General features: G+C 41.3%; 2 protein-coding genes across 2 annotated transcripts in view; one reads left to right on the forward strand and one right to left on the reverse strand.

The window, feature by feature from the left end:
- LOC134802336 (zinc finger protein 354A-like) overlaps positions 1-2679 on the reverse strand; it is a 41638-nt gene extending 38959 nt beyond the window's left edge. Inside the window, exon 1 of the mRNA XM_063774945.1 lies at positions 2458-2679. Coding sequence (XP_063631015.1) covers positions 2458-2595 — 138 coding nt within the window. The 5' untranslated portion in view covers positions 2596-2679. The remainder of the gene's footprint in view (positions 1-2457) is intronic.
- The window catches only part of LOC134802150 (zinc finger protein 25-like), a 371645-nt gene that overhangs the window by 258299 nt on the left and 86139 nt on the right, over positions 1-27207 (forward strand). The window lies entirely within an intron of this gene.

Below are 27207 nucleotides of genomic sequence, written 5' to 3' on the forward strand. Positions count from 1 at the left end.
GTGACCGCGAGTCGTCCTATAAGCTCGGTCTATAGGGGTTGGTCTGTGTTTGTATAATACAGTAACTAAACGCAGCCGTCGGGCTCGGCTAGTATTTGGAAGCTTTTTCTAAAGCACCAATAGGAGCGCTCCACATATTATGTATCGCGGCCAATTAGAGGCACCCAAATCTTAACCACTATTTTCGGACATTCAAATTATGCAAATCACTCTTTCATCAGCCTCCATACGATTACCACACCACTTTTACATTTAACCGTTTAGTCAAGGAACCCATGTAAAACCAGTACCTATTGAAATTATAATAGTTTACTTCAAATCGAAGCTTTTTATTTGAGACGTCGAGATCCTGACCTGCACGGCGGCTACACTTATAAAAAAGAAAATGCTTCGTGTATTAAATTTGTATGTATGATATAGGAGGCAAACAAGTAGATAAATCGTCTGATGATGAGCACTTAACTCATTCATGATAAGAAATGATGATGATGCTAAGAAAACTAAATGCATTACATTTTCTTTGCCGAATGTTAAACCAGTTGATACTAAGATACTTTTGAATAATGAATGCTTAGAGACGGTAGATAAAGCACTGTTTCTTGGTTTAACATTGGACAAAAATCTACAATGGAGTCCTCATATATGAACACTAGCAAATAAATTAAGTTCGGCCGCTTACGCTGTGAGGAGTATTAGACAATTGACTAATGTTGAAACAGCTCGCCTTGTTTATTATAGTTATTTTCATAGTGTAATGTCATATGGTATTCTGGTTTGGGGCAAAGCAGCTGACATACAGACTATATTTGTCTTACAAAAGAGAGCCATTCGTTCTATATATAATTTAAGGGTGCGTGAATCATTAAGAGAACTTTTTAAAGAAATTAATATTTTAACTGTAGCTTCCCAATACGTATATGATAGTATTATTTATGTTGTTAAGAATCTAGACTCCTTCACTAAGAATTCTGATGTCCATAACTATAATACTAGAAATAAAAACAAGCTTGCTATCAGAAAGTTTCGTGTTCGTAAAGTACAGAAGTCATTCGTTGGGCAATGCATTCATTTTAACTACTTTAACGGCAAGACTACTTGACAGACAAACATGCATGGTCCAAACCAGAAACTGTAATAACGACAAGTATCAATTAAAAGCATTGTATTATGTGTAGAGTTATAGGTGACTCAGCTCAGGTAAGAAAGCACATCAAATTGTATGAAAGCATCTCATAACAATCAGTCAGATTCATATAATATGTATTCTCATTTCTTTTATTGATTTTATTTTCTTTTCCTTTTGTAAGAATTTGATATGTTTTCTGAAAGAGCTACGTATTTGTATAAAGTTATGTACTCACTGAGTATAATTGCATGAATTCTATAGTAATTTAAATTGTATTTTTATTAATTACTCGTAATGCATGTTAATTATAAGATGTAATAATGTTTTGAAAAGATGTGTCCCGCCGAGTTTGTTGCCAGTCCCATATTGGGATACCCTCCTCCAATTGACGGGGAATTTAAATCTTCTCGGGGCAGAGGTGTACGGTTGGAGCCGGTAAAGGTTTATTTGACGTTCATAAGCGCATTGTAATATGCCTACTTGAATAAACTATTTTTTATCTTTTATCTTTTATCATGGACCAGTGTTGTGAATAATGCTCATTTTTAGGCTTAAAGACTCGACTATACTTATTTGAGAATTGTATGTATTTATTTTGGGTCTCTATTGTTTCCCAAATAGTTTTAAGTTGTAATGTATTGTTTGTCCGAATTTTCGTGAGTCATAATTGGTTTTACTCAGAAACGCGTAACTTTTCAGGATTGCCATAAAACAAACCTAATCGAACCTATCTACAGAATAACCTTACGAAAATCCTGAAAAGTTAAGGGCTACAGTTTTATGACTAACGATAATATGACAACAATACATTATGACTTAAAACTTTATGGGAAACAAAGGGACCCCATTTATTTTACGCATATGGATGTAAGAAATCGTCTTTGCCGCCTTTGAGGCGTTTAGCCTCGAGAGTCTTAAGGGTTCGAGTCTAAGCCTCGAAATGTGCGTTATTCACAACATTATCATGGACATGTGCAAGACCAACGGGATTGCAAGTAGGTACGTAAGTTTTGCTGGTCATTTTTTGCAAATCGACATACACTGTGCGTATTACAAGTACGTTACCAGCCTTCCGCAAATCGACATACACTGTGCGTATTACAAGTACGTTACCAGCCTTAACGATGAATGCGGTATTTTCTCAAAGGTTTGAAGGTCTTACTGGTATGGAAATATCGCGGGTGGTAGTACATTCCACAGTTTAGCAGTGCGAGGTATGATTGGTATGAAGTTTCTGGAGAAACGCACAGTTGAATGCGGCCAGCTTATGTAGTTCTAAACTTCTAATGTATAGTGTTTTAGAGGTTAAGATATAATTGTACTTTACTTACAGGAGTCCCAGAGATGCGAGTAAAGGTATCGGCGAGTTTATACTCATGTATGTTGTACAGTCTGCAGTCCGTCATTAAACAAACACGGCAACATAACAACTCGTCCTGCAGCAGCGAATTTATTAGTGTTCTATTCATGGTCGAATGCTCGTTTCACAGCCTGAGCTGAGTAATATGGTTAATTTGCTTTTATTTTTTTGGTAAAGTTATTGAAACACAAACGCTGCTCATCACCTGACCAGAGACAATGTAACTAGACCATAGACTTTAGAGATAACTGTCACTGTCACTTCCTTCACCTGAGATGCGTTCGGAAACTGACTTTTTGTGACCCCAGACTAAAAGCTTAACAGACGGGAGTACAAGATCACGACTTTGGTCCGAGGCCTTGCGATCGAATGGAAGTCCAGTCCGCACGGAAACATTTTTTCGCCAATCTCGCACATTCCACTTGATTCCTTTCCATTATTCAAGATTTTTTTGTAGCTGGATATAATTTTATACGATGGTTACCATATTATAAATATTACAGCTTGGCAAAAAAGAGTAGAAATTAAAAAGTGGCAACACTGTAGTGTCGTCCCGTATTTATATATATTGCTTTGAAAGGGACGACACTACAGTGTTGCCACTTTTTAATTTCTACTCTTTTTTTCCAAGCTGTATCTGGGAGACCGAGCTATGCTCGGAAAAAATATAAAAACTCAAAAATGCGCGTTTTCCCAGAGATAAGACCTAGCTAGATCGATTTTTGCCCCCGGAAAATGGCAACCGGTTACGAATAAGGAATTGATCCGTAAATAACGACATAGTTACGAAATGTACCTGTAGTATTGTGTTTCGTGTAATGGATTTCTTCAGAATAAAACACAATTTCTTTAATCAAATTATTTAATCATTGAGCTGTGTCTTTTTCTTTCGTTTGCTGCGGTCCCGCTTGGGCCACCCGGCGTCGCCGTGCACGGCACGCACGTGCACCTTCAATGAGCCCTTGGTGGTGGACGTGCGCCCGCAGATCGGACACGGAAATGAGCCGCGTATACCAAGATGTGCCTACATAAACAAATAAAATTAATATTATAAAGGCACTCTTACACAAACTGACCAAGTTTACACTCAAAACAGAATTTTTCAGGAAGATTGAAGAAAATAATGATCATTCCTAAATGTAACGAATGAAAAGAGTCGTGTTAAGGCCTCAGTACACAATGGGCCATTGCCGGCCACTCCAAGGGACGCAGCCATGCGGTAGAATGAGATAGCAATATCACTTGCTCCCTCTAACGCATAAATGCGTCCCTTGGAATGGCCGGCGATGGCCCATTGTGTACTGGGGCCTTTAGGTTAAAATTTAAAACAATATTAAGGAAGTTGGCTTGAAATAAAAGCTTGTAAAATCAGAGCTGTTGCACTCACAGTGTCGTAATGTCGGTTGAAGTTCCACTTCGTATTGAAGGCTCGCGGGCACTCGGGGCCCTGTGCTTGTCACCGCTGTGCGCGTGCATGTGAAGGCCAGTCCAGAAGGGAATAATTTTTCGCCAATCTGATTAAATTGTCCGATCAAACCAGAATGCAAACACCAATTTGGCTCGCCGATTACACTTTATTCGATTGTAAGAATATGATCGATATTACCGATAAAATGAAGGTGCTAACGCAAGAATATCAATTTGTGACGCTATTAGCGTCATGAGGAATTTTTTAAGTTCAGAGCGCTCAAATATCGCCATAAATCTAAAATTAGTATTTAAATTGGAGATTGACGTCAATTTCTTTCGGTCGATTTGATCATCCCGTCTGGACTGGCCTTGATGCTACACACATGTATAACACCGCTACCACTTACAACTTTGTAATGTCGGTTGCAGTTTGGCATCTGGTTGAAGGCGAGCGGGCACTCGGGACACTTGTACGGCTTCTCGCCGTTGTGCAAACGCATGTGATTCTGCACACAAATACACATAAGCACTTATTATAGTGTCTACAGGCGACCGTACCGAACCGCGACCTTGGTCAGTGGGGAGACACTCCTTTCGGGCCATGAATCTACAGGGTGTTACTGACCATGGGGCTTTAAATCCAGGGCTCGATTCAACTCGCTAAATTGAGCTACTTTTATTATGGCACCAACCCCGAAATCCCGAAAAAATTTTTTACTTTTTCATACATTTTGGCTGATCAGATGTCGACGTTTTCTATGGAAAAGCCAAAAAAATTTCCCCGATTACATACTGTATAGTCTGTATCTTTAGGTATTTAAATAAAGGTAAACAAAATCTACCCTCAAATGGCTCCTTATGCCAGTTGAGGGTAGATGAAAACATTACATGATCAAATATTGTAGGTTAAAGTCAGGTCGTTCAGTGATTGAACCAGGCGGTTTTGTATTTCGTTGGTTAACCAATAAATGTTATAACTACCCGAAAATGTACAAATTGTTTGTTTACATTTATTTAAATACCTAAAGATACTGATCTGGCATAAAAGGGAGGAAGTGACCGAACAGGATAGTCTTATGTATCTTTCAGTAGGAGTAGCATTGAAAGAGCTATTATTTTTTGTCCTTGTCAGCTCACATTTGATTTGATCCCCACCGTAATTTTAGTATGTTTGGTGGGCAACAAATAAATTCGACCAATCATAGTGTCGCATTGCGTATATTTTGTCCTCACGGAGGCACACGTATATCACTTCTATAGGATCCTACCAGAAGGTGCCAGAAGGTACTTAGGATCCGCACGCAGATATTGACGCGGGGAGCCGCAGTACGCGATACACGGCCGTCGTGAACGCTGCTCGCACTGTCAGTGCTTGAGAAAGGAGACCTAGGCTCTCCGAAACATGTCACGCGAATGACTAAAAACAAGCGAAGGTAGGGACACACTTATCCCACGTACGCAACGTATGCAATGCAACGTGGGAAAGATTGTGTGCACACTTGTCCCACGTATACGACGTGTATTGACATCAGACGCTCGGTTATTTTACGGTTTAGACTAGAGATGCAATGCAACGGATAGTTGTTTGGCCGGATACTGGATATTCGGCCGATGGTCAGGCCAAATATCCGGTATCCGGCCAAACAACTATCCGTTGCATCTCTAGTCTAAACCGTAAAATTATTCAATGCTTACTCTTAGTAACAATGCCACGGCGAATGTCTTCGGGCATTGCGGACAGGCGAACGGCTTCACGGCGAGGTGTGTGCGCTTGTGTACCACGAGGGATGACGGGTTCTGTCACAAACATATAATATTACATAACTCACTATGTTCAAATAGTTATTTTTAATGAGCAAAGATGTTGTTCAACCAATCGTGTTACTACTGATATTCGAACCAGCGAAAGATCCCAAAATAGCCTAAATATAATATAATAAATTTTCTGTATTTAAAATAAATTATTTCACACCATGCACGAAATAAAGCACCTGAAAAATATTAGTATAACCTAGACCGCAGTTATTTTCAGACACAATTTCTATTTAATAAATCCGAAAGAACTATAAAGAGTAGTTAACTTGACCGTGACGTCATTGTTCTGTATTTCATAGAGATTCCATGGTGGCTAATCGTTTTGACAGTTCCAAAATTCGAAAAAAGAAACTGATTTGACTAAGCAGTCTAGTTGTATTGTACCTCAGTGCAAAAATGGATTCTTGAGCGTTGCGAGGGTTTCAAGCAAGTCAAAGTAAAATATCGACTTGCCTGCACGATAGCGCCGCACTGCTCGCGCATGCACGGCTGGATCTTGTTCACACTTGTCCGGCGCTGCCCGAGGTGCTTGAGCGTTGCGAGGGTTTCAAGGCATAGTAAAATATCGACTTGCCTGCATGATAGCGCCGCACTCCTCGCACATGCACGGATCCACCTTGTTGTGATTTGTCCGGTGTTGCCCGAGGTGCTTGCGGCGGTTGTGGGTCGCCAGCGCCGCCGCATTTGAGAACGCTAGGCTGCACTGTTTATTAATTATCGTATTTTAATCATAATAAAACGGCCAAGGGCGAGTCTGACTCGCGTTCCAAGGGTTCCGTACATTACCTAATTTTTAACAATGTATTTTTGAAGTGAAAACTTCTTTAGCGGCGCTGATCACTTTTTGAAGTGGGGAAAAAATGATAAACTCGATTCAGCGTAACCCGTAACGTAACGCTGACGTCACGTGTCACGGACAATGTTATTCACCAAAGAACTTTAGTCATAACGTATCATAATCAAGTCAATTATTGAAAACTGGACTTTTCTATTAAGCAATAAAGCTCAATGTTCTAATCTTGTACGGGCTGAAATACGAGGATCTCACAGTTACACTCTAACTTTATATCACTCAAATATAATTCAATAACGCTACATCTTGATGAAATCGCTAATAAAATTGAACTCTAGTACTGGTGAATAAAACTCAAAATATCATGACCAAATATATTTAGATGCGAGGTCTGCAAGGTAACTTTACAATTTCTATTCGAATTTAAACAATGAACGCTACAAATTTAAGGTCACTGGCCAGCAATTTCGGAACCAAAGTTTTTCAATAGAAAGGAGGATGGGTCAATTATACATAGTGCTGCAGACATTTTGGACTAGTCATTGAGTTTTCACTTCTGTCGGCACTCCCGGAGTGCAACCCGTTGTTTTTTTATATGTGAAACGCGAGTGAATTGCCTTTAAAAAAACCCGTAGCCGACCCCTACGGGTCAAATACCAAATAATTAGGTAATTAGTCCAACTTGACTGCACATTTATAATAGGTTTTCCTGTCATCTATAGGTAAAGAACTATTGTGCATTTTTTTCAAAACTTTAAACCCAGTAGTTTCGGAGATAAAGAGGGGGGTTTGTTATTTTTTGGCTTTTTTCTTATATAACTTCTAAACTATGTATTTTAAAATGATAAAACAAATATGTTTGAAATTCTCAAAATAAGCTCTATTCATTTGATATATAACACGATATAGTTTGAAAAACTTTATTTTTTATGTTTCTCATTTACCCCAAAAGTGGCCCCCATGTTTAAAATTCATTTTATATGTTACATGTCCATCTTTGGATCACTAATTTACATGTGTGTACCAAATTTCAACTTAATTGGTCCCGTAGTTTCCGAGTAAATAGGCTGTGACAGAAGGACAGACAGACAGACGCACGTGTGATCCTATAAGGGTTCCGTTTTTTCATTTTGATGTACAGAGCCCTAAAAATGAGAAAACATTGCATTGTATGTCAATCACATACCACTTCACAAAGATGCGACTCAGTGGGATGTGCCACCCCAACATGTTCCTGTAGCGCCTGCTCGCTCGCACAGTTCTCGCCGCACTGCGCGCACGGCCGCAGGGCTCCGTGCTCGCCGGCCGTGTCCGTGTGTCTGTTCAGCGCCGAGACACTATTGAACTTGGCTGAGCAGATAAAGCATATGAACTTTTTCGATTTCTGAAAAACAGTAAAAACAGTGAAACACATAATATACCTATAGGTTATTTAAATTAAAAACCATTATTTATAAAAACGGTCACCCATCCAAGTACTGACCCCGCCCGACGTTGCTTAACTTCGGTCAAAAATCACGTTTGTTGTATGGGAGCCCCACTTAAATCTTTATTTTATTCTGTTTTTAGTGTTTGTTGTTATAGCGGCAACAGAAATACATCATCTGTGAAAATTTCAGCTGTCTAGCTATCACAGATCACGAGATACAGCCTGGTGACATACGGACGGACGGACGGACAGCGGAGTCTTAGTAATAGGGTCCCGTTTTACCCTTTGGGTACGGAACCCTAAAAATCCGAACACTAATAAGGGCCACCCCATACTAGCGTCTCTCGAGCGTCGGTGTATAGTCGGCGCCATTGAAAATGGCGTCGCTGCGCAGTTGCGCCAACGTTGCGTCGAGCGGCAATCAAGAGCTGACTATAGTTCGTTTTTTTAGCATTAGAAAAAAGGTAAACAATCTTGATGTGTCTTTTAATTGAAAAACACGTTTTTAAAATAAGTCACGGCAAATATGTAACAATTATGAATCTAATACGATCATTTATATTCTTCTGCTTTCATAAGTAATAGATATTATGTGTTCCGTATCCACATCGGAGATTTTCATTGAGAGAGTAACGCGATCGGTGACCGTTAGATGCCGCTAGCGTCTATGTAGTCGCTCCGCCCCACGCCGTGACGTTGTTCCGCTTCCCCTCCCTGCAAACCGTTGCTCGCTTCCCGCTACTCGCCACCGCCATGTCATTGTTTCGTCGACCGTCTGACCGATGGTCCGCAAATATTTTTTGCGTATATTTTAGCAGCATGGTGCTTTAAGATTTCCGATCCAAAGCTCGGTCGATTAAATAGTGAGATATAGCAGAGATCGCTACTATTAGTCTTTTGGCGGTCTCGCGATCGAAGTCATCGAACGGTGCTTTTCGATTCTACCCACTTTTTTCTTGCTAAATTAATTTTCACATTCCATGCTGCTAAAATCGTTACCGTTAACTCGCATTTTCGAGATCGAAGTAGGAAGTGCGTCAGTGGTTTTCGTTAACAAGTGGTAACGCAAGTCGCTCCGCATCGGAGAGGAAACGTGCGGTCATCGTGCCGGCGGCGGCGGGGGCGGCGCCCGGGCGGCGCGGAGGCGGGCAGCCTGCGCGCGCCGCTGCCGGGTGCCGCGCTTCGCCGATAAGGAGGTTTGGATTGTCACGACCATCCGGTGAGCCAGTTTAATGATATTCTAGTTTTATTGGCGTTCAGAAGTTACTTCGACACTAAAGGACGGTTCTCAGGCAGGTCGTATTAACCTGGGAGTACCTCGTGTCGTTAGTTGCGACGCGACAGGGGCTCAGGGCAGGCCGGCCCCCGCGCGCCGGCGCCGTCGACTTTCTTCTGCTGTCGTCCAAGGTGACTCCGAGACGCCGCGACGCTGCGGGCCGGAGCCCGAGGTGTCGCGGTGCGGGGTCCGCGGGACGCCCACTCCTGTTGCGGACGCTTCCAGTCCGCGAGAGCAGTCGCGGTGCGGACGCTTCCAGTCCGCGCCCGCTCCTGTTGCTGCAGTCGCGGTGCGAACGCTTCCAGTCCGCGAGAGCAGTCGCGGTGCGGACGCTTCCAGTCCGCACCTGCTCCTCAGTCCGCGCCCGCTCCTGTTGCTGCAGTCGCGGTGCGGCCGCTCCTCAGTCCGCGCCCGCTCCTGTTGCTGCAGTCGCGGTGCGGACGCTTCCAGACCGCGCCCGCTCCTGTTGCTGCAGTCGCGGTGCGGACGCTTCCAGTCCGCGCCCGCTCCTGTTGCTGCAGTCGCGGTGCGGACGCTTCCAGTCCGCGGGACTCCGAGAGACGTCACACGCCCGCTCCTGTGGCTGCGGGCGCTTCCAGCCCGCGGGACTCCGAGAGACGTCACACGCCCGCTCCTGTGGCTGCGGGCGCTTCCAGTCCGCGGGACTCCGAGAGACGTCACACGCCCGCTCCTGTGGCTGCGGGCGCTTCCAGTCCGCGGGACTCCGAGAGGCACACGCCCGCTCCTGTTGCTGCGGTCGCGGCGCGGGTGGACCTCTCGATCCCGTCCTGGCGCCAAGGTGAAGGCGGACCGCTTCTGCGTCCCGACTGCTCGAGTGGAAGGAAGGTAAGTTACGTGGAAGCAGAAACGCTACGAGTATAGCGACGATCGCCGCGTTGGCTGCCGTCCGTCATGACGTCGCTGGTGACCTACGCGCCGGTGGTGGCCACCACGATGGCGCCGCCGAGGGCAGCAGTGTCGCCGTGATGATGAGTGCAACTACGAGCCAGCCATCGGCCCGGCGCCTATCGAGCTGGGGTTACATATCAGAATACCGAAAGTTGATGTACCTAATGTCGAATCACCTATGCTCGATTGACCTATTTTTTTAAACACCTAATGGTTTATTAACCTAAGCTCATAACACCTAATGAACGAATTACCTAATGCACGTTTCACCTACAATTGTTTTACCTATGCTCAGAATACCTATGGTCGATCTACCTAAACTTTATACACCTAATGCCTGAAATACCTAAAACCGATTTACCTAATACATGACACACCTAAAGCTGACATACCTAATGGACGATTCACCTAAAGCTGATATACCTAATGAACGATATACCTAAAGTTGATTTACCTAATGGATAAAATACCTAAAACTGTTATACCTAACGAACGAAATACCTAAAGTCGATATGCCTAAAGGACGGAATACCTAAAGTCGTTATACCTAATCCACGTAATACCGAAAGTCGATATACCTAATGTACGATATCCCTAAAGTTGATTTACCTATTGAACGAAATACCTAAAGTTAATATACCGAATGCACGTAACACATAAAGTTGATATACCTATTTACCTATTAGGTACAGTCAACTGTAAAAATATGGATGCACAAATCATCTCCTCCAAAAATATGTCCCATAGCTCTTATGTCAGCGAATTAAGAACTATGGGACATATTTTTGAAAAAGTTGGCTACACCCATATTTTTACTGTTGACTGTATCTTATGAACGAACGAACGAATCATTTACTGCAGATAATCTAAGTAAATATAGCATTAATAATAAAAATAAAAATAATATTATATGTAATTAATGGGGTCCCTTTGTTACCCATAAAGTTTTAAGTCATAATGTATTGTATGTCATATTATCGTTAGTCATAAAACTGAAACCGTTAACTTTTCAGGATTTTCGTAAGATTATTCTATAGATGGGTTAAGTTAGGTTAGGTTTATATTATGGCAATCCTGAAAAGTTACGCGTCTCTGAGAAAAACCAATTATGACTAACGAAAATTCGGACAATACATTAAACTTAAAACTATTTGGGAAACAATAGAGACCCGTAATTAGTAGATACCTATAATAAAATTATTAAATTAAAAATGATAAAATCTATACATTTATTGATTAAATTCATTCTTACCCCCTTATTCATAAACGGGCTTCAATCATCAATTAGCTAGTAATCGTTTGTTTTTTCTGTCATTTTGACTTATGTATTTGTAAGAAAGCTGCCACTTCAAAGAAAACGAAATATTGCTGGAAAAGTGAGTTAGGTTAGGTTAGAACTACGACTCCCAAGAAAACGAACTGTTACCAGAAAAGTGGGTTAGGTTAGATTAGACCTGCGACCCCAGAGAAAATGAACTGTAGCCAGAAAAGTCGGTCATTCGATGTAAAAAAGTCGGTTCGCTGTTTGGTCGCAGTTCACCTAACACGCTCCTCCTCGCTTCGCTCGTCGTCGCACCTATCTTGACTCTGTGAACTCTGTGAAATGACTAGACGTTATCGTATTAATAAATAGCCAACTGAATAATTTGACCAAAGAAATGTACTTATTCCAAACGTTGTACACATAAAAATAATCTACTTAACAATAATTCTCTCAAGTAAAACGTTGTCATGATGAAAATTTGGCAAAAATCAATTTTAAGTGACAAGTTTACCAATAACATTTATTTTTTATGTACAAATACATAAAAAAAATTGAAAAACCAAAACAAAAAAAAATTTTTTTGTGGCGAAATCGATCTAAATTCATATTAAATTTTTTCCTTCTTTTGACCTCAGAAATGCGTGGTTAAAATTATTCGGTTTCCTCATGTTACACCGTGTATACCTAAATATGTATTATGACATTCAGTCGACTTATAATTGTATTACGATTTCACACTAACTAATAAGAAGTCTCAACTGATATAGTTCTTAAGTGAAAAAAAAAACATATTGGCATTGTTAAGTAATTAGCACGAACGGTAATCAATACAATAGAATCGGAGTCATTACTAAAATATTATTCAAGTGTTAGATCGCAACAAACTAGCATTTGTAGCAACAATATCCATATTAATTTAGTCAATAAAGTCTATACGATTTCAGTCAATTTCTGTACTATAATGGATTAGGGTTTTGTCAAGTTTTGTCCAAATAAAAGCTAAGTTCAGTTCGCATCTGAACCTTATCAGTATAGGCTTTGTAAATTCGCTACCCTACCTGTCTATTTGAAGGTAGTTAGGTATAATCTTAGATAAAATAAGCTATAGGTATTTCGTTCGTTAAAACATATACCAGCCTTAGGTATTTCGTGCATTAGGTATATCGACTTTAGGTGTTACGTGCGTTAGGTATATTAGCTCGAGATATTTCGTTCAATAGGTAAATCAACTTTAGGCATATCGTCCATTAGGTATATCGACTTTCGGTATAACATGCATTAGGTATATCGATTTTAGGTATTCCGTCCTTTAGGTATATCGACTTTAGGTATTTCGTTCGTTAGGTATAACAGTTTTAGGTATTTTATCCATTAGGTAAATCAACTTTAGGTATATCGTTCATTAGGTATATCAGCTTTAGGTGGATCGTCCATTAGGTATGTCAGCTTTAGGTGTTTCATGCATTAGGTATAATAGCTTTAGGTAAAACGTGCGTTAGGTAAAATGTGCATTAGGTAAAACGTTCATTAGGTGTTTCATCCATTAGGTTAATTGAGTTTAGGTATTATAAACTTAGGTCATTCAATGTTTAGGTAAAATGATCGTTAGGTAATTTAAAAATAGGTGAATCGAGCATAGGTGATTCGACATTAGGTAAATAAATTTTCGGTATTCTGATATGTAACCCGAGCTGGCCGCCACGACGGCGCCTCTCGCCTCACGCACCTGAGCCTGGCTACGGTGGCCGACGCACCGACGCCTCCCAAGCCGGCGGCGGCGGCCGCCACAACGGCGCCGCCCGCCACGATGGCACCACCGCCTTGCGCACTGGCGCCTCGAGCTGGCCGCCACGATGGCGCCTCTCGCCTCACACCAGTGCCTCCCGAGCCAGGCGGCGGCCGCCTCACGCACCGGCGCCTCCCGAACCGGCGGCGGGGGCCGCCACTATGTAGCCGCCCGCCTTACGCGACAGCGCCTCTATAGCGGGCCGCCACGATGGGTCCTCGCCTCACGCACCAGCGCCTCCCGAACCAGTGGCGGCCGCCATGATAGCGCCGCCCGGCCTCACGCACCGGTGCCTCCCGAGCCGGCTGCCACGATGGCGCCTCTAGCTTCACGCACCGGCGCCTCCTGAGCGGCGGCGGTTGCCATGATGGCACCAACAATCACGTCGATGCTGTCCACCGATGCTGCAACCACGACGATGTCGTCCCTTGCAATGGCGCCCATGTTCTGTTCGCAAGAATACCACCGCGAACTTACCTGCCGCCGATGCTGCCCACCAAGCTGCGCTGGGCGCCACAGTATCAGTTTTGTCCTGTCCACATGGTCCCATTGAGGTACGCAGGCGCCTATAGCTATGGTCCCACAGCACGAACAGACCGCTAAGCTCTTGTTTTCGGTTAAGGAATCCTCCGGCGACGGCAGAAAAGGTTGTAAGGAGCTTCGTCCTGCGTGGCTCGACTGCCCGGAGTTGAAAGCGGTAAGATATGTCGATACTCAGAGGAAAATACGTCGCGTTCCCGGGCTTTATAAAGGTGCTGATCGACGAGGAGCCGTGCCGCTTCGAGGTTCCTACGACTTCTCGAGGCCATGGAGTGATCCAACCGGAGAACAGCTAGCGACAAGGCCCTGTGCGACCGCTCAAAACCGAGGTGAAAGGCATCGAAAAGGTCTGCAGACTTCACATAATTATCTCTGCTTGCCCGCGCTCTCCAGCTTAAGTTCCGTCTTACAAAGTCTTTCTCGTGCGCCAAGCCCATAATAAACAAAATGGGATAAATAAACCCGCTGCGCCTGAACAAGCTTGAGTTTCCGGTGCTAAGAGAAAGGGGCCAGGAGGACTCCAACAGTTTACATCTGTCTGTCTTCGACTTATCGAAACAGTTTTGTTACACAAGCGCCAAAATCGATTTTAGACTTGATTTCATTAGTTCGATTTCCTTAAAAGCATGCGACCATACCCCTATACTAGCTCGATATAGGGTGTTTCTTCGGATAAAGCGAATTAGACTATCTCGCTCCAAGACATCACGTGGGACACGCGGCACAACACCCCGATTGAAAGTTTTCTTTTTCGCGACATACAGGCCTGCCTTGCTGCCGAGTTTCTCGCAGAAATGAGACTCAACGCCTCCTGTTCAGTCTCAAACCCGCAAACTTTAGTTCATGGAGGAAGGTGACTTCTTCGCAGTCCTCAGCAACACGAAGCTGCCGAAAGCCTCGCGCCACTTCCTCCCTCATCTTATGCAAGCAGTCCGTTACAATCTCCAATATTGGTAGACAATGTACGAGGTAAGGCCCTTTCAGTGAAGAGTAACCGTTAACGGGCCACATCTGCAGCGCTGACGACAGAAGTGTAAACATACAACCGCACCACTACAGTATACATAAAACGATGGCGACACTACATCCCCTCCGTTACCACGGCTGTCGCAAAAACTGCTGATGCCAGCAGATCGTCTACAGGTCGCGCTGGTTCCTTGCTACTTACCAGGTCGGTACAACCCCCGAGGGCGACGGTTTATCAAGAAGTCACTGCGCGCCTGAGTGGCAGCTACGCCCAGAAGCTGCCGAGACTATCTTCGCCTGATAGGCGCCTTGTTGGCCAGCCTCCGCTTTCGAGAGCCTTTTCGCACTGTGTCACGGTATTTCTTAACAGACTCTGAACTGCTACCACGTCGCGTCTGGCAGCTGCCGGTGACACGACTTGGTATGGATGTCTCCACCTCCCAGCCTAGTCTGTTTACTGTGACGGCGTAATAAGGAGAGCCTTCACGCAGCTGTGGTAAGCTTGCAATTTACTGGCGGTCCTAGTGAACACAGCATCAGACCGCCCTCTCTTACGAGTCAACGACCTTAAGAATGAGGCGTAGCTCCTGTCAGATAGGACGCTCCAACACCGAGCTGGCGAGATCAGGAGTGACGTCCGCTGTGATGTACCTACTGGCGTGACTGGCGCATGCATGCAACATGCCAAGGGCTAACGCTACGTAGCGAACGAGACGCAACTGTCACTGTCTCACTAATATGAAGGAACCGGGTATTCCCGGTTCCGGTACTATGTTTGTATTGAAAACCAGTAACGGGAGCACTCCCTAGATCGTCCCCTTGTCTAGGCAGCCTGTACGCCCACAATGTAGAAATGGTCTTCATGGTGCATCAATAAGATCGACTGCCAGGTACCTCTAATACCCAGTGAAGTAGCGAGCTATCTCAGACATCTATTTCTATTGTCCATGTTAGCTTTCAGAACGATACTTGTTCATAAGCCTGTAACAAGTGCTGTATGTGAACCACTATCGGACACTATGCCTTCTTCCAACGCCATTAATAGCGAGACCATCGCCTCCCAAACCTGGTGGTTGGGACGCGAGAAATCTACTTGCCCTAATTTGAATAGCCCTACAACGTTAGGTACGTTAGAAGAAGTACGATAGAAGAGCTGCCGCACTTTTGCTGTTAGTATCAGGCCGCAGGGTCAATGACCTTACTCTACTACACTGTAGCCCGGGCAATTACATAGTTAACTTTCACGCTATTATTTTGTGTCCGAAATTCTGCTCTAAACCAGATAACGTGTCTTACCGACTGGACTCTTAGAAGCTCCGGAATAAAGTATAGACCCAGTAAGTAGGTAGTCTGGGTACGTCAGCTTGCGAGAATTACACAAATGTTAGGGGACACTGCACTTATTTCTTTCAGCCACAGTCTCATCTAAGCCGGCCTCGCCTACGATTGCTTTGATCCACGATGTACTTAATAACTAAATTGGCTGGAAAGCTATCTAATTAGCGATATTTTGGCTTAAGTTAATTGGGAACACGACTCGCCGAGATTCTGCGGTTCGGATGCGATTTCGAATGAGAAATCTCTCAAACCAGTTTAACGTCAGATTCGAACCTGGGATTACAATTTAAATTCTCAATTTCCTGTAATGCATCATTATAACGAGTCACTGTGATTTCATGGGTTGCAATATGGCTTATATATTTTTATTCTTTCTCCGAGTTCTATGACAGTAGGTGTAGCCCTAACGCTTGCGCGCCCGCTGACTCGCCACCAGGAGATAATAAACAGGTCTCAATGAAGATCTCCGATGTGGATACGGAACACATAATATAAAAAATTTACCTTCCAATAAAATTGATATTATGTTTCCTTTCCACATCGGAGATCTGAGTAATGCCTTCCTGGCAGGCTACTAGGCTACTTTTATGCCCACGGTACTTCTCCTCAACAATGACATGGCGGTGGCGAGTAGCGGGAAGCGAGCAACGTCACGGCGTGGGGCGGAGCGACTACATAGACGCTAGCGGCATCTAACGGTCACCGATCGCGTTACTCTCTCAATGAAGATCTCCGATGTGGAAAGGAAACATAATATCAATTTTATTGGAAGGTAAAAATTTTATATTTTTAAAAAGCGTTTTTCAATAAAAAGACATAATCAAGATCGCTTACCTTCTTTCTAACTACGCCGACGCTCGGGAGACGCTATTAAGTGTGTCTGTGCTATCTTTAGGTATTTAAATAAAAGTAAACAAACAATTTGTACATTCTCGGGTAGTTATAACATTTGTTGGTTAACCGACCAAATACAAAACCGCCTGGATCAGTCACTGAACGACCTGACTTTAACCTACATTATTTCATCGTGTAATGTTTTCATTAACCCTCAACTGGCCTAACGAGCCATTTGAGGGTAGATTTTGTTTACTTTTATTTAAATACCTAAAGATACACCCCCTTATTCATAAACGTTTACTAAAGTTGACAAGCCGATAATAATCGTTTGTCCCTTTCCATCATACCAATACGTCGGAAAGGGACAAACGATTATTATCGGCTTGTCAACTTTAGTAAACGTTTATGAATAAGGGGGTAAGAGTATAAATACAGAAAATGAAAATAAAATAAAAGATCTAGGCTGTTATAGTGTAAATCATTTGAACTGAGCTAGTTTACTGAGTTAGTCAAAGAGTCTCAAGAATACAATACCATTGAGTGGTAAACCCCAAATTAGGATAACTACCTCGTAGTAAAAGCAGATATAACCGCTTTAAAATGTTAGTATAGATTAACGACTTTATTTCTTTAAATAATAGACTACAAAATACACTAACTAAATAATGGCTAATATATCTTTTTTTGCATTTTGCACCAGACTACTTCCCTGTCGTGGCTAATAAGTAGGTGGCTATATGACTATACAAAAGATTGAAAATGATATTATCTTTTTAGAACATTTTAACCCCATTCAACAAGGAATAATAAGGTTAATTATTCAATATACATGCAATGTATTGTAACTTATTTTGTAAGTAAACCAGTTGGCGCCTATGAGAACAAAAGTAGATAATAGGATTGCAATAAAACAATGCCATTGTTAGTAAAGGTAAGTGAACAAGCTCAGTTCAAAAAATCTGTACTATACCACGTTGTGTATCTGCTTCCTGTGTTGTTTGAGCCCGTAGTCGCTGAGGAAGGTCTCGCCGCAGTCGACGCAGTCCACGGCAACCTCGGGGTGCGCCAGACGCAAGTGGGAGAAGTACGACTTACTCGTTCTGTCAATCAATCAATCAACACTATTGACACTGTTTTGACGACCAGTCGGGCGACTAGTTCGTTTTTTTAGCATTAGAAATAAGGTAAACAATCTTGATGTGTCTTTTTATTGAAAAACACGTTTTTAAAAATAAGTTACGGCCAATATGTAACCATTATGAATCTAATACGATCTGATATTCTTCTGCTTTCATAAGTAGTAGTTACTGATTTTTAAAAAGCGTTTTTCAATTAAAATACATGTCAAGATCGCTTACCTTCTTGCAAGTTCTTTCTAATGCTAAAAAAACGAACTATAGGTCGTTTTTAACACGCTTTTATAAGGTCGACCTGTATGTAACTATGTAATGGAATGAAGGTAACTAATCTTCCAAGGATCGTAGCGTCATGAAAATTGGCAGCTGTATGTAGTTCTGATGACATTACAATAATATGGTACTGTCGAACTGATTTGATGATGGAGCCGGAAGATATGAACTGGAACTTCATGATGGAACATCGTATCATAGCTGTGTTTGGATTTGTTAGAAAAGTCTTGTAATGAACTTTGACCACGATTAGGTTTCAAGGTCTGACGATGAAGCCGGAAGATAGGCACTGGCATTCCACGATGGAATATCGTATCATAGTCGTGTTTGCACTACGTGCATTTATAAAAGCGTGTTTTCCTAGTGTTTTTTAAACTATTAATTTTCGCATTAGAAAAAACGTAAACAATCTTGACGTGTCTTTTTATTAAAAAACCCTTGTGAAAAGTAAGTCACGACAAATATGTAACAATTATGAATCTCATAGGGGTTCCGTTTTTTGCCATTTGTTACGGAACCCCAATAAGGCCGTTAAGTACATCGACCTCAATGACCACGACTAAGAACAAGAATGGGGTTGTGCACAAATCACGCGAGGTGTTTTCGGCTACTTTTTGACCCCATCCTCCCCCTTGGTGATATTTGGTGAGGTTTTTGGCTACCCCCCTCCCCTCACACAACCTCACGTGTATTTTTTTTTCATTCGACCTAGTTTTAAGATAAATAGTATTGTATATAAAAAATCTTGTTTATTTTTCTATTTTATTTATTTATTTATTTATTTTAAACTTTATTGCACATACAAAAAGTACAACAGGCGGACTTAATGCCGTTATAGGCATTCTCTACCAGTCAACCATAGGGCGAAACAGAAAAGAGTCCATGTGGGTGCAGTGAGAAATAAACAGAAAAAAAACTTCTTATTTTCGTTTAATACTCGCTATTTTGAAGTGCAGAGTGAAAATGTATGTTTAAGGAAACCGAGAAAAAGTATCTACTCAGGTGGTAGGTTTTTTTTCTTAGTTTCATTCACTGTAGAAAAATACACATGAGGTTTCCTTATACCCCCCTCCCCCAACGTGATCTATCGTGATTTTTTGTGACCCCCGTCTCCCCCTATCGAACCTCGCGTGATTTGTGCACAAGCCCTTAAAGGGTACTCACACGAAGCTCTTAGAGCAGTGCTGACACTCGTAGGTCTTGCCCGTGTGCACGTCATGGTGCCTACTCGCTAGCTCCCTGCGTCACATATTTGCAAAACTCAAAGATAATTATACTTATATTAGTTGTCAAGCGGACCCTAGGCTCTCATGAGCCGTGGCGAAATGCCGGGATAACGCCAGGAAGAAGAGAGAGAGTCTGTATCATTAGGTATTGAAAAAAAAGTAAACAAAATCTACCCTCAAATGGCTTCTTAAGAGCCAACAGGAGTGATCATTTCTCCATACAAACATACTCTACTGTTTCCTCCGTGGGTTTTGATGCTAGAGCAATGATTTTTTCAACACAGATTAAGATTGTCAATATCTGTGTCGGACCGTTTTGCTTTTTTTGATATTTTTGTTTTTTAACGCGCTAGAGCCCTTCAAATATGGCCTCATTGACTATGCCGCAATGAGAGGCGTAGTATTCAAAACTAATATAAATTAGCCAAAAAAGCAAAACGGTCCGACACAGATAATTTTATAATCATTTAGATTTCCAAATTTGGTTACGATTGGTTAAGTTTTAGAGGAGGAAACAGTCGAGTACTAAACCTCGATTTTTGAGATTTTTACGCTGGATTTTTCGCCTTGTCCTTATCGCACTAGTTTTAGGAACCGCTTCCGTTAGCGAGACGGCTATATTTACCTAAAATATTTAAAACTCTGCTCCTGTTTCGTCTTAAGCCAGTTGAGGGTAGATGAAAACATTACACGATGAAGTAATGTCTTAGAGCACTTAATAACTGGAGTGGCCTTTAAGAGCTTACCCCTCTGCCGAAAAACTTGCACAATTGTGCAAACTTTTCTATGGACTGACATGGCTATTTGTACGTTACATACAAATCATGTAGAACTAGCAATACATTTAACATCTCGTCTCCCGCAAAAATCGGCAGACTGTTTCGTAAAGAAACTGACAGCGATGACATCTCCAGTTACTAAATGCTCTAAGAGTAATGTAGGTTAAAGTCAGGTCGTTCAGTGACTGATTGGTCTGACCAGAGGTGGTTTTGTATTTGGTTGGTTAGTCAATAAATGTTTAAACAACCCGAAAATGTACAAATGATGTGTTTACTTTTATTTAAGTACCTAAAGATACAGAGTAGAGGAATATTATCAAAGTAAATAATGTAGTCAGTACTAGAGATGCACCGGATATTCGGATACTATACGGTATCCGGTCTATCCGGCCATTATTTTAATATCCGGCCGGATACCAGATAGTAACATTGCTGAATTTCGGAGTAAACAAAATTGGATTTAAGAAACAGTCACAGTCATAATCTTACTCGTTATTATTTTAAATCAATTTAAACATTCCATAGTCATGCACGCGCACTCATTTCGAACCTAGAAATGAGTCCGCGCGAACGTTCACTACGAAACAGGTCAAAATCTGCACAATGCGCACTTAAAAAACCGAAATGTCGGTATAGTTACGCAGGCCGAATATTCGGCGGCCGGATACCGGATATTCGGCCGATGGGCAGGCCGAATATCCGATATCCGATATCCGGCCAACTATCCGTTACATCTCTAGTCAGTACATTTACTGCCATTTTTCAACACAAGTGATTAACACTTTTATAACGCCATTCCTTATATTTTCACTGATATGTGTTTAATTTGTTAAATGTCAGTGTCGCCATCTACTCGAGGATAGGCCAAAGGTGCCATTTTTCGAGAGATGGCGCTATACCTTAATTAATGTACTAGACCACATAATTTACTTTGACAATACTCCTCTATTTCAAATTCTGTTTGGCAAAACTTGAACATTTTACCAAATACATACAAAAGTCTAATTACAAACACATTTTTTGAAATTAAGCTAATTAACAAGCTTTTATTAGGTCGACCTCTATGTAACTAACTATGTAATGGAATCTAAGGTAACTAATTTAACCATCTTCCAAAGATCGTAGCGTCATGAAAATTGGCAGCTGTATGTAGTTCTGATGACAATACAATAATATTGTGCTGTCGAACTGATCTGATGATGGAGACAGGAGGTGGCCATAGGAGGCTGATGAAACAATGCAACCTAATTGTGTTAGGGGTTTTTAGAATTGTCTCGATGAGTATTAGTTGTCTGTCGTAAGAAAAGTACAGTCAGCGATAAAAGCTTGTACCAAAAATGAAATCTTTGCCAATAACTTATTTTACGGTTTAACTCACGTGTTTTAGTCACTCGCACGGCGCAGCGCGCGACTCGGCGTGCAGCAGTACGCGACGCGCGCATCATGAACGCTACTCATGCACTGATAGCAGTGGGGAAACACTCCTGACTTCGGTCAAACTCCGTTCGGCTCAGCATTGCTCCGAGCAATTATTAGGGTTGACACAACTTGACGTCCCTTTGCATGCACGACCACAGATAAGATAATTATGTACTTGAATTTTTACAACCCTAAATAGTCGAAAGTGATAGTGCCATAAGTTAGAGTTATCATGATTCGCAGAGATGTGACTTATTTGAAATACTTGTATTTAAAATGCAAATATAAAATGCAAAATACCTATTTTGTATTTAAATACCTTTTGAAGAAAACTATTTTGTATTTTATTTGAAATAGTTTTTGGGACCTATTTTCTATTTTCAAAATACAAAATACTTTCTAGTAGGTAGGTAATGTAGGTAGGAGTTACAATCTCTTCTGATGTTACAATCCTGGCAACTCTCTCATTCTTTTAACATGGAACTGTTGAATCTGTTTAGTAACATGACCACAAGCGTAGCGATGGCTAAAAAAGTGGAATCTTGAGTGTTGCGAGGGTTTCAAGGCACGAGAGGAGAACAAACTTTTCTGCCCTGGTGAAACACAAACGAGACGTTTTCATTACACTAACGAGAGGCATTATACTAGCTCTACATTACAAATTAATGCTTTAAAAGTTGGCCGTTAAAAACCATCATCCATACCTACATCCTACTTGTTAATATGAGCAAACAACTAGAAATTTGCACTTTAGATAGAGGATTGATTTCAAAGAATTAAAGAGAGTCTTTTCAACTCGGAAATTCCGAGTAATACTTTTTAATTCAGACTAGGTATTCACTACTCAGAGTACCTTTTATCGCAAAGTATTTGTATTTTTAAAAAGTATTTTGAAAATACCTATTTCGTATATTGTATTTAAATACAAATTCAAAAACTATTTTGTATTTTGCCCGAGTATTTTGCATTTGAAATAGTATTAACAAGGAAGTATTTGTATTTTGTATTTAAATACTTTTTATAAAGTATTTTTCACATCTCTGATGATTCGACCCTGAATCGCTGTCAAACTTCGGTTTTGTAGGAAGTGTCCTTTCTATCATCATCATTAACTTAAGAGTTATTCTCTTGTCGGTGGAGTATCTTCCAGCTTTCCCTATCCTGCGCCAGCTCTTTGACTTTTTGATACGACACGACCCCCACTTTTTCTTTCACTTGCTCCAGCAAGCTGCGTCTGGGTTTTCCTCTTCCCCGCTTGTGTCCTATCCGCCCCTCCAGGATACTTTTAAAGAAGTGGTCGTGTCGTATTAAGTGTCCAATCATTCTTCCGCGTCTATTTGCGATGGTGTCCAAGATAGCTCTCCTTTCATTCACTCTTCTTAGCACCTCCTCATTCGTTATTTTGTCTCTCCAACTAATGCCTTCCATACGCCTCCAGCACCACATTTCAAATGCTTCCATTCTCTTTCTATCTCTTAGGGTCATTGTCCACGTTTCACTTCCATATAGGACTATGCTCCAGATGTACACCTTAATCAGTAGCTTCTTGCTTCTACATGACAAACGGGATTTCAATAGTTGTTTCTTCTGGTTGTATGCTTTTTTTGCCATAGCAATGGTAATTAAGCTGCCTAAATATTTAAAACTTTCAACCTGTTGAATTGGGGTGTTGTTCAGAACTATTGGTGGATGACTAGTTCTGCATTTTGAAGTTGCAAGTGTTTTAGTTTTCTTTATGTTTATCTTTAAGCCTAATTCGTTAAACACTGTGTCATTGTTAACATTAGATGTTCTTGTCGTCAAGCTCACCATACTTGTTAACCTATCGAATGAGATGATGCCTTTACTGATACTGGTTAGCAATATGTAATCATACTACATACCTATATGAGGCCTGGACCATGGTCTAATAAAACATGGTCTTCTATTCCCAGAGTGACACGGGCCTACGTCACAATAACATTGCCACTTTATTTCAACATAACATGTTACATGGGTACATTATACCTATGGTTAATAAGTTAAAATATTTCGTTATAATTTTATAATTTTCATTTATATGTATTTTATCTTAAATTTTACAATAACACGTCATTTTTAATTATTCGTTAGCAATATCTTCCGATTCACAAAATAAATTTCAGACGTTCGGGTAATTCTGTTTACATTACTGGCAACACAGGATAGCGCTGTCACATTTGACAATTCGGATCTAGATAGCTTCATGCACTGACCGTCATCCTTGTCGAACGCGTGTTAATTGTTATTTCCTTCTCGCTCAGTGTCAGCAGTCGCAGTGTTTTCCAAATTTTTCACGTCGTAAGCTTGGTAATTAATGTGTAACTGTGAATTAGTTTTTCAAACGTTTGTCTTGTATAGATAAATAAAGTTTAATTTAATACATTAGATTTGTTTTATTTTACTATATTTCTACATGAATAACTTAAAATTAATGCCGTTAAAATAATTTTCACCGTTGGTTAAAATTCTCCCACATTTTAAAGTTTGAGAACCTGTAAACAGCATGATGACGTAGGCCCGTGTCAGTTAGGTCATACGCGAATCTCGGAATAGAGTACCAGGCGGAGTATATTATTATACCATGGCCTGGACGTTAGTGAGATGACGATTCACTCATTGCTGGTGTCCTACTTTATTACCTGCATATAAAATAAGTTTCACCTGATTATCCACCTGGTTTCTTGAACCTCATAGTCGCCTCCAAACCTCCCCTTATAGCGACCCCATTCCTCACACTAAGTTTACCATAAGTTCATATTAGCCATCAACAATTCCCTCGGATCACTGTTCACTCTGAATACTGATATACGTTAGTCACAATTTACATGAGGCACATCATTAATCTAATAACACCATAAGAAAGCCTTTGAATTGATCCCCAAAGCAAAATTCTCCCTCCGTATATCTGTTCGCACATAACCTCCCTTTCTTACTATCGTTCGGCGTCTACCCTCTTGTCTTTTCCTAAAAAATCACAATAACCTAGAAGCGGTTATTTAACTTAAACATGACTGCGAGCGCCATCTACTCCATGACGCTGGCAACTATTAGCCGGTTCGCATGTTCGCGACAGTTCTAGTTGAGCTGAAGTTTCTGCAAATGCTGCGATGTCGTCTGCAAATCGTATAAAATGTATTTTCTCCCCATTGAATTTTACCCCTCCCATATCTGTTTCAACATTTTTTCGTATGGCGTATTCTATGTATATATTAAATATTAAAGGTGAAAGTGGACACCCCTGTCGCACTCCTTGTCTAATCCTTGCATTCCCAATTTCCTCTCCCACTTCCATCAACGCCTCCTGCTCCTTGTAAATTTGGTAAATTATTCTTCTGTCTCTATAGTCTACACCTACTTCTTTCAAGATGCTCATCATTTTTCTCCAGTTAACTTTATCAAAGGCTTTCTCTGGGTCTATAAAGGCAATATGAGTATCGAGTCCTACATCCAGCCGTCTGTCTACTACTACTACTACTAGTCTAAGAGCTAGTATAGCCTCTCTGGTACCTTTGCTTTCACGGAAACCATATTGGTCGGGGCCTAAGTAATTCTCTGATATGGGTCTGATTCGGTTCTGAATTATTTTTAAAAGTACGGACCTTTCTATACGGTAGTGCTATTACTTATTCTGTACTGTTAGTGCTTGAAAATGGAGACCTAGGCTCTCCGAAACATGTCGCGCGAGTGATTAAATACATGTGAGTTAAACGGTTTTTAAATAAATGTTAGTATGTCTCACGACAGTTGAAATTCGATCATTTTTTGAGGATATGAGGATGGATTATTTTCTCTAAACCACGAAATGATAATTCGATGTCAATATCTGCTATTACGTTGTATTACATATCATTTTCCAAATGTTTCTGTAAAAAAAGTATAACCAAATGGTTTTGATTTGGTACTGAAAAAAAGCTCATTGTAGAAAGCGAATGCTGGTCCTATGCCTTGCGTTGAAAATCGCAGCATGTTCCGCATGCGTATGTGTTCGTAAACCCATACGCCCGCGAACATGTTGCGCTTGGATATCAGATTAACTAACCTATTTTTGGTGACGAAATTGCACTCATTGCAATGGAACTTCAGCCGGTGTCGGTTCTGGTGCTGATGGAGCCCGTCGAGCATCACGAAGTACGTAGAGCAGATTTCACAGAAGTGTGGACCGTGGCTCTAAAATTAAATACATAAGTCTCTTAAAAATGTCGTAAATACATACATTTAATACCTTTAAACGAGCAATTCTTGTATATTTATTTATATATGTATATATTTCGGGGATCTCGGAAATGGCTCTAACGATTTCGATGAAATTTGCTATATGGGGGTTTTCGGGGCCGAAAAATCGATCTAGCTAGGTCTTATCTCTGGGAAAACGCGAATTTTTGAGTTTATATATATTTTCTGAGCAAAGCTCGGTCTCCCATATATTTTTGGAAATCATTGTAATGTTGTTATTTGTGCAAAATTTATTATAATTTTTTAAAGTGCATTTTAGACGGATGTTCGTGTTTTTTTTCTATTGAGCGAATGTCAAAAACTCAGGATTAGAATCGCTGAAGTCCGTAGAGAAAGGCCTCAAGCAAAGAGTAAGTATATGGCCTCAAGATTGCCAATTAAATTGTTGACAACCGTAGAATGATCTAAAAAAGCGCTACATCTTTTCAAAAACTCCGTTTTCTGGGTCTACTGTGTAGTACAGTCGCCATCAGATATATCGGAGCGGCCAAGGTGTTCACAATATCTGAACACGCGCTCTAACGCCCTGACAATAGAGGCGTGTTCCGATATTTGTGAGCACCTTGGCCGCTCCGATATATCTGATGGCGACTGTACATTCATAAATATGTATTGGTATGGGTAAGTTTTTAACCTTTTCGACGTCGTGTCAAACACAAAAGCTGTCACTCGGACGCCACGTCACCGAAGTGTTAAAATTAAATTGAACTTTATGCATATGCACGTATGTTGCTCTGTGGTCTGTGACCGATTAATCCGTCTTTGACGTTGGACCTGCGAGCTGCGGTGCGGATATATCGGCCATTGGCGTCCAAAGGGTTAAAAACAATAAATCAGTCTATATCCATCTGTCTTCGTGTTTACTTAATGGTGACAGCGGTGGGATACAGACTGATTTATTATTTCTAAAAACCTACCCACCACAATACATATTTCATCGTTACAGTACAAAATTAAAGTACCAATGCACTTTATTGCACTTGTAACACGGTTTATTGTCCAATAATTTCAATGGTGTTAGTTAGTGACTTTTGCTTGTCATCCGACAATTTATGAATATACCTCACCCTCATCACCTCAAACCATTTCCATATTAAGTCAACCGTGATCAGGGGCCTTACCATGATCTTATGATGAACTGAATCGCAATAAGGACATCATGGTAAGGCCTCAGGACTAAATGGCGGGTCTGAGCGGACTCACCGGATTGTGCTTAGCGCGGTGATTATTGTAGGCGGACTCCAGGCCAAACCCTTTCCAGCAGGCGTCGC

This window comes from Cydia splendana, chromosome 24, assembly GCF_910591565.1.
Source record: "Cydia splendana chromosome 24, ilCydSple1.2, whole genome shotgun sequence".
Taxonomy (NCBI): domain Eukaryota; kingdom Metazoa; phylum Arthropoda; class Insecta; order Lepidoptera; family Tortricidae; genus Cydia; species Cydia splendana.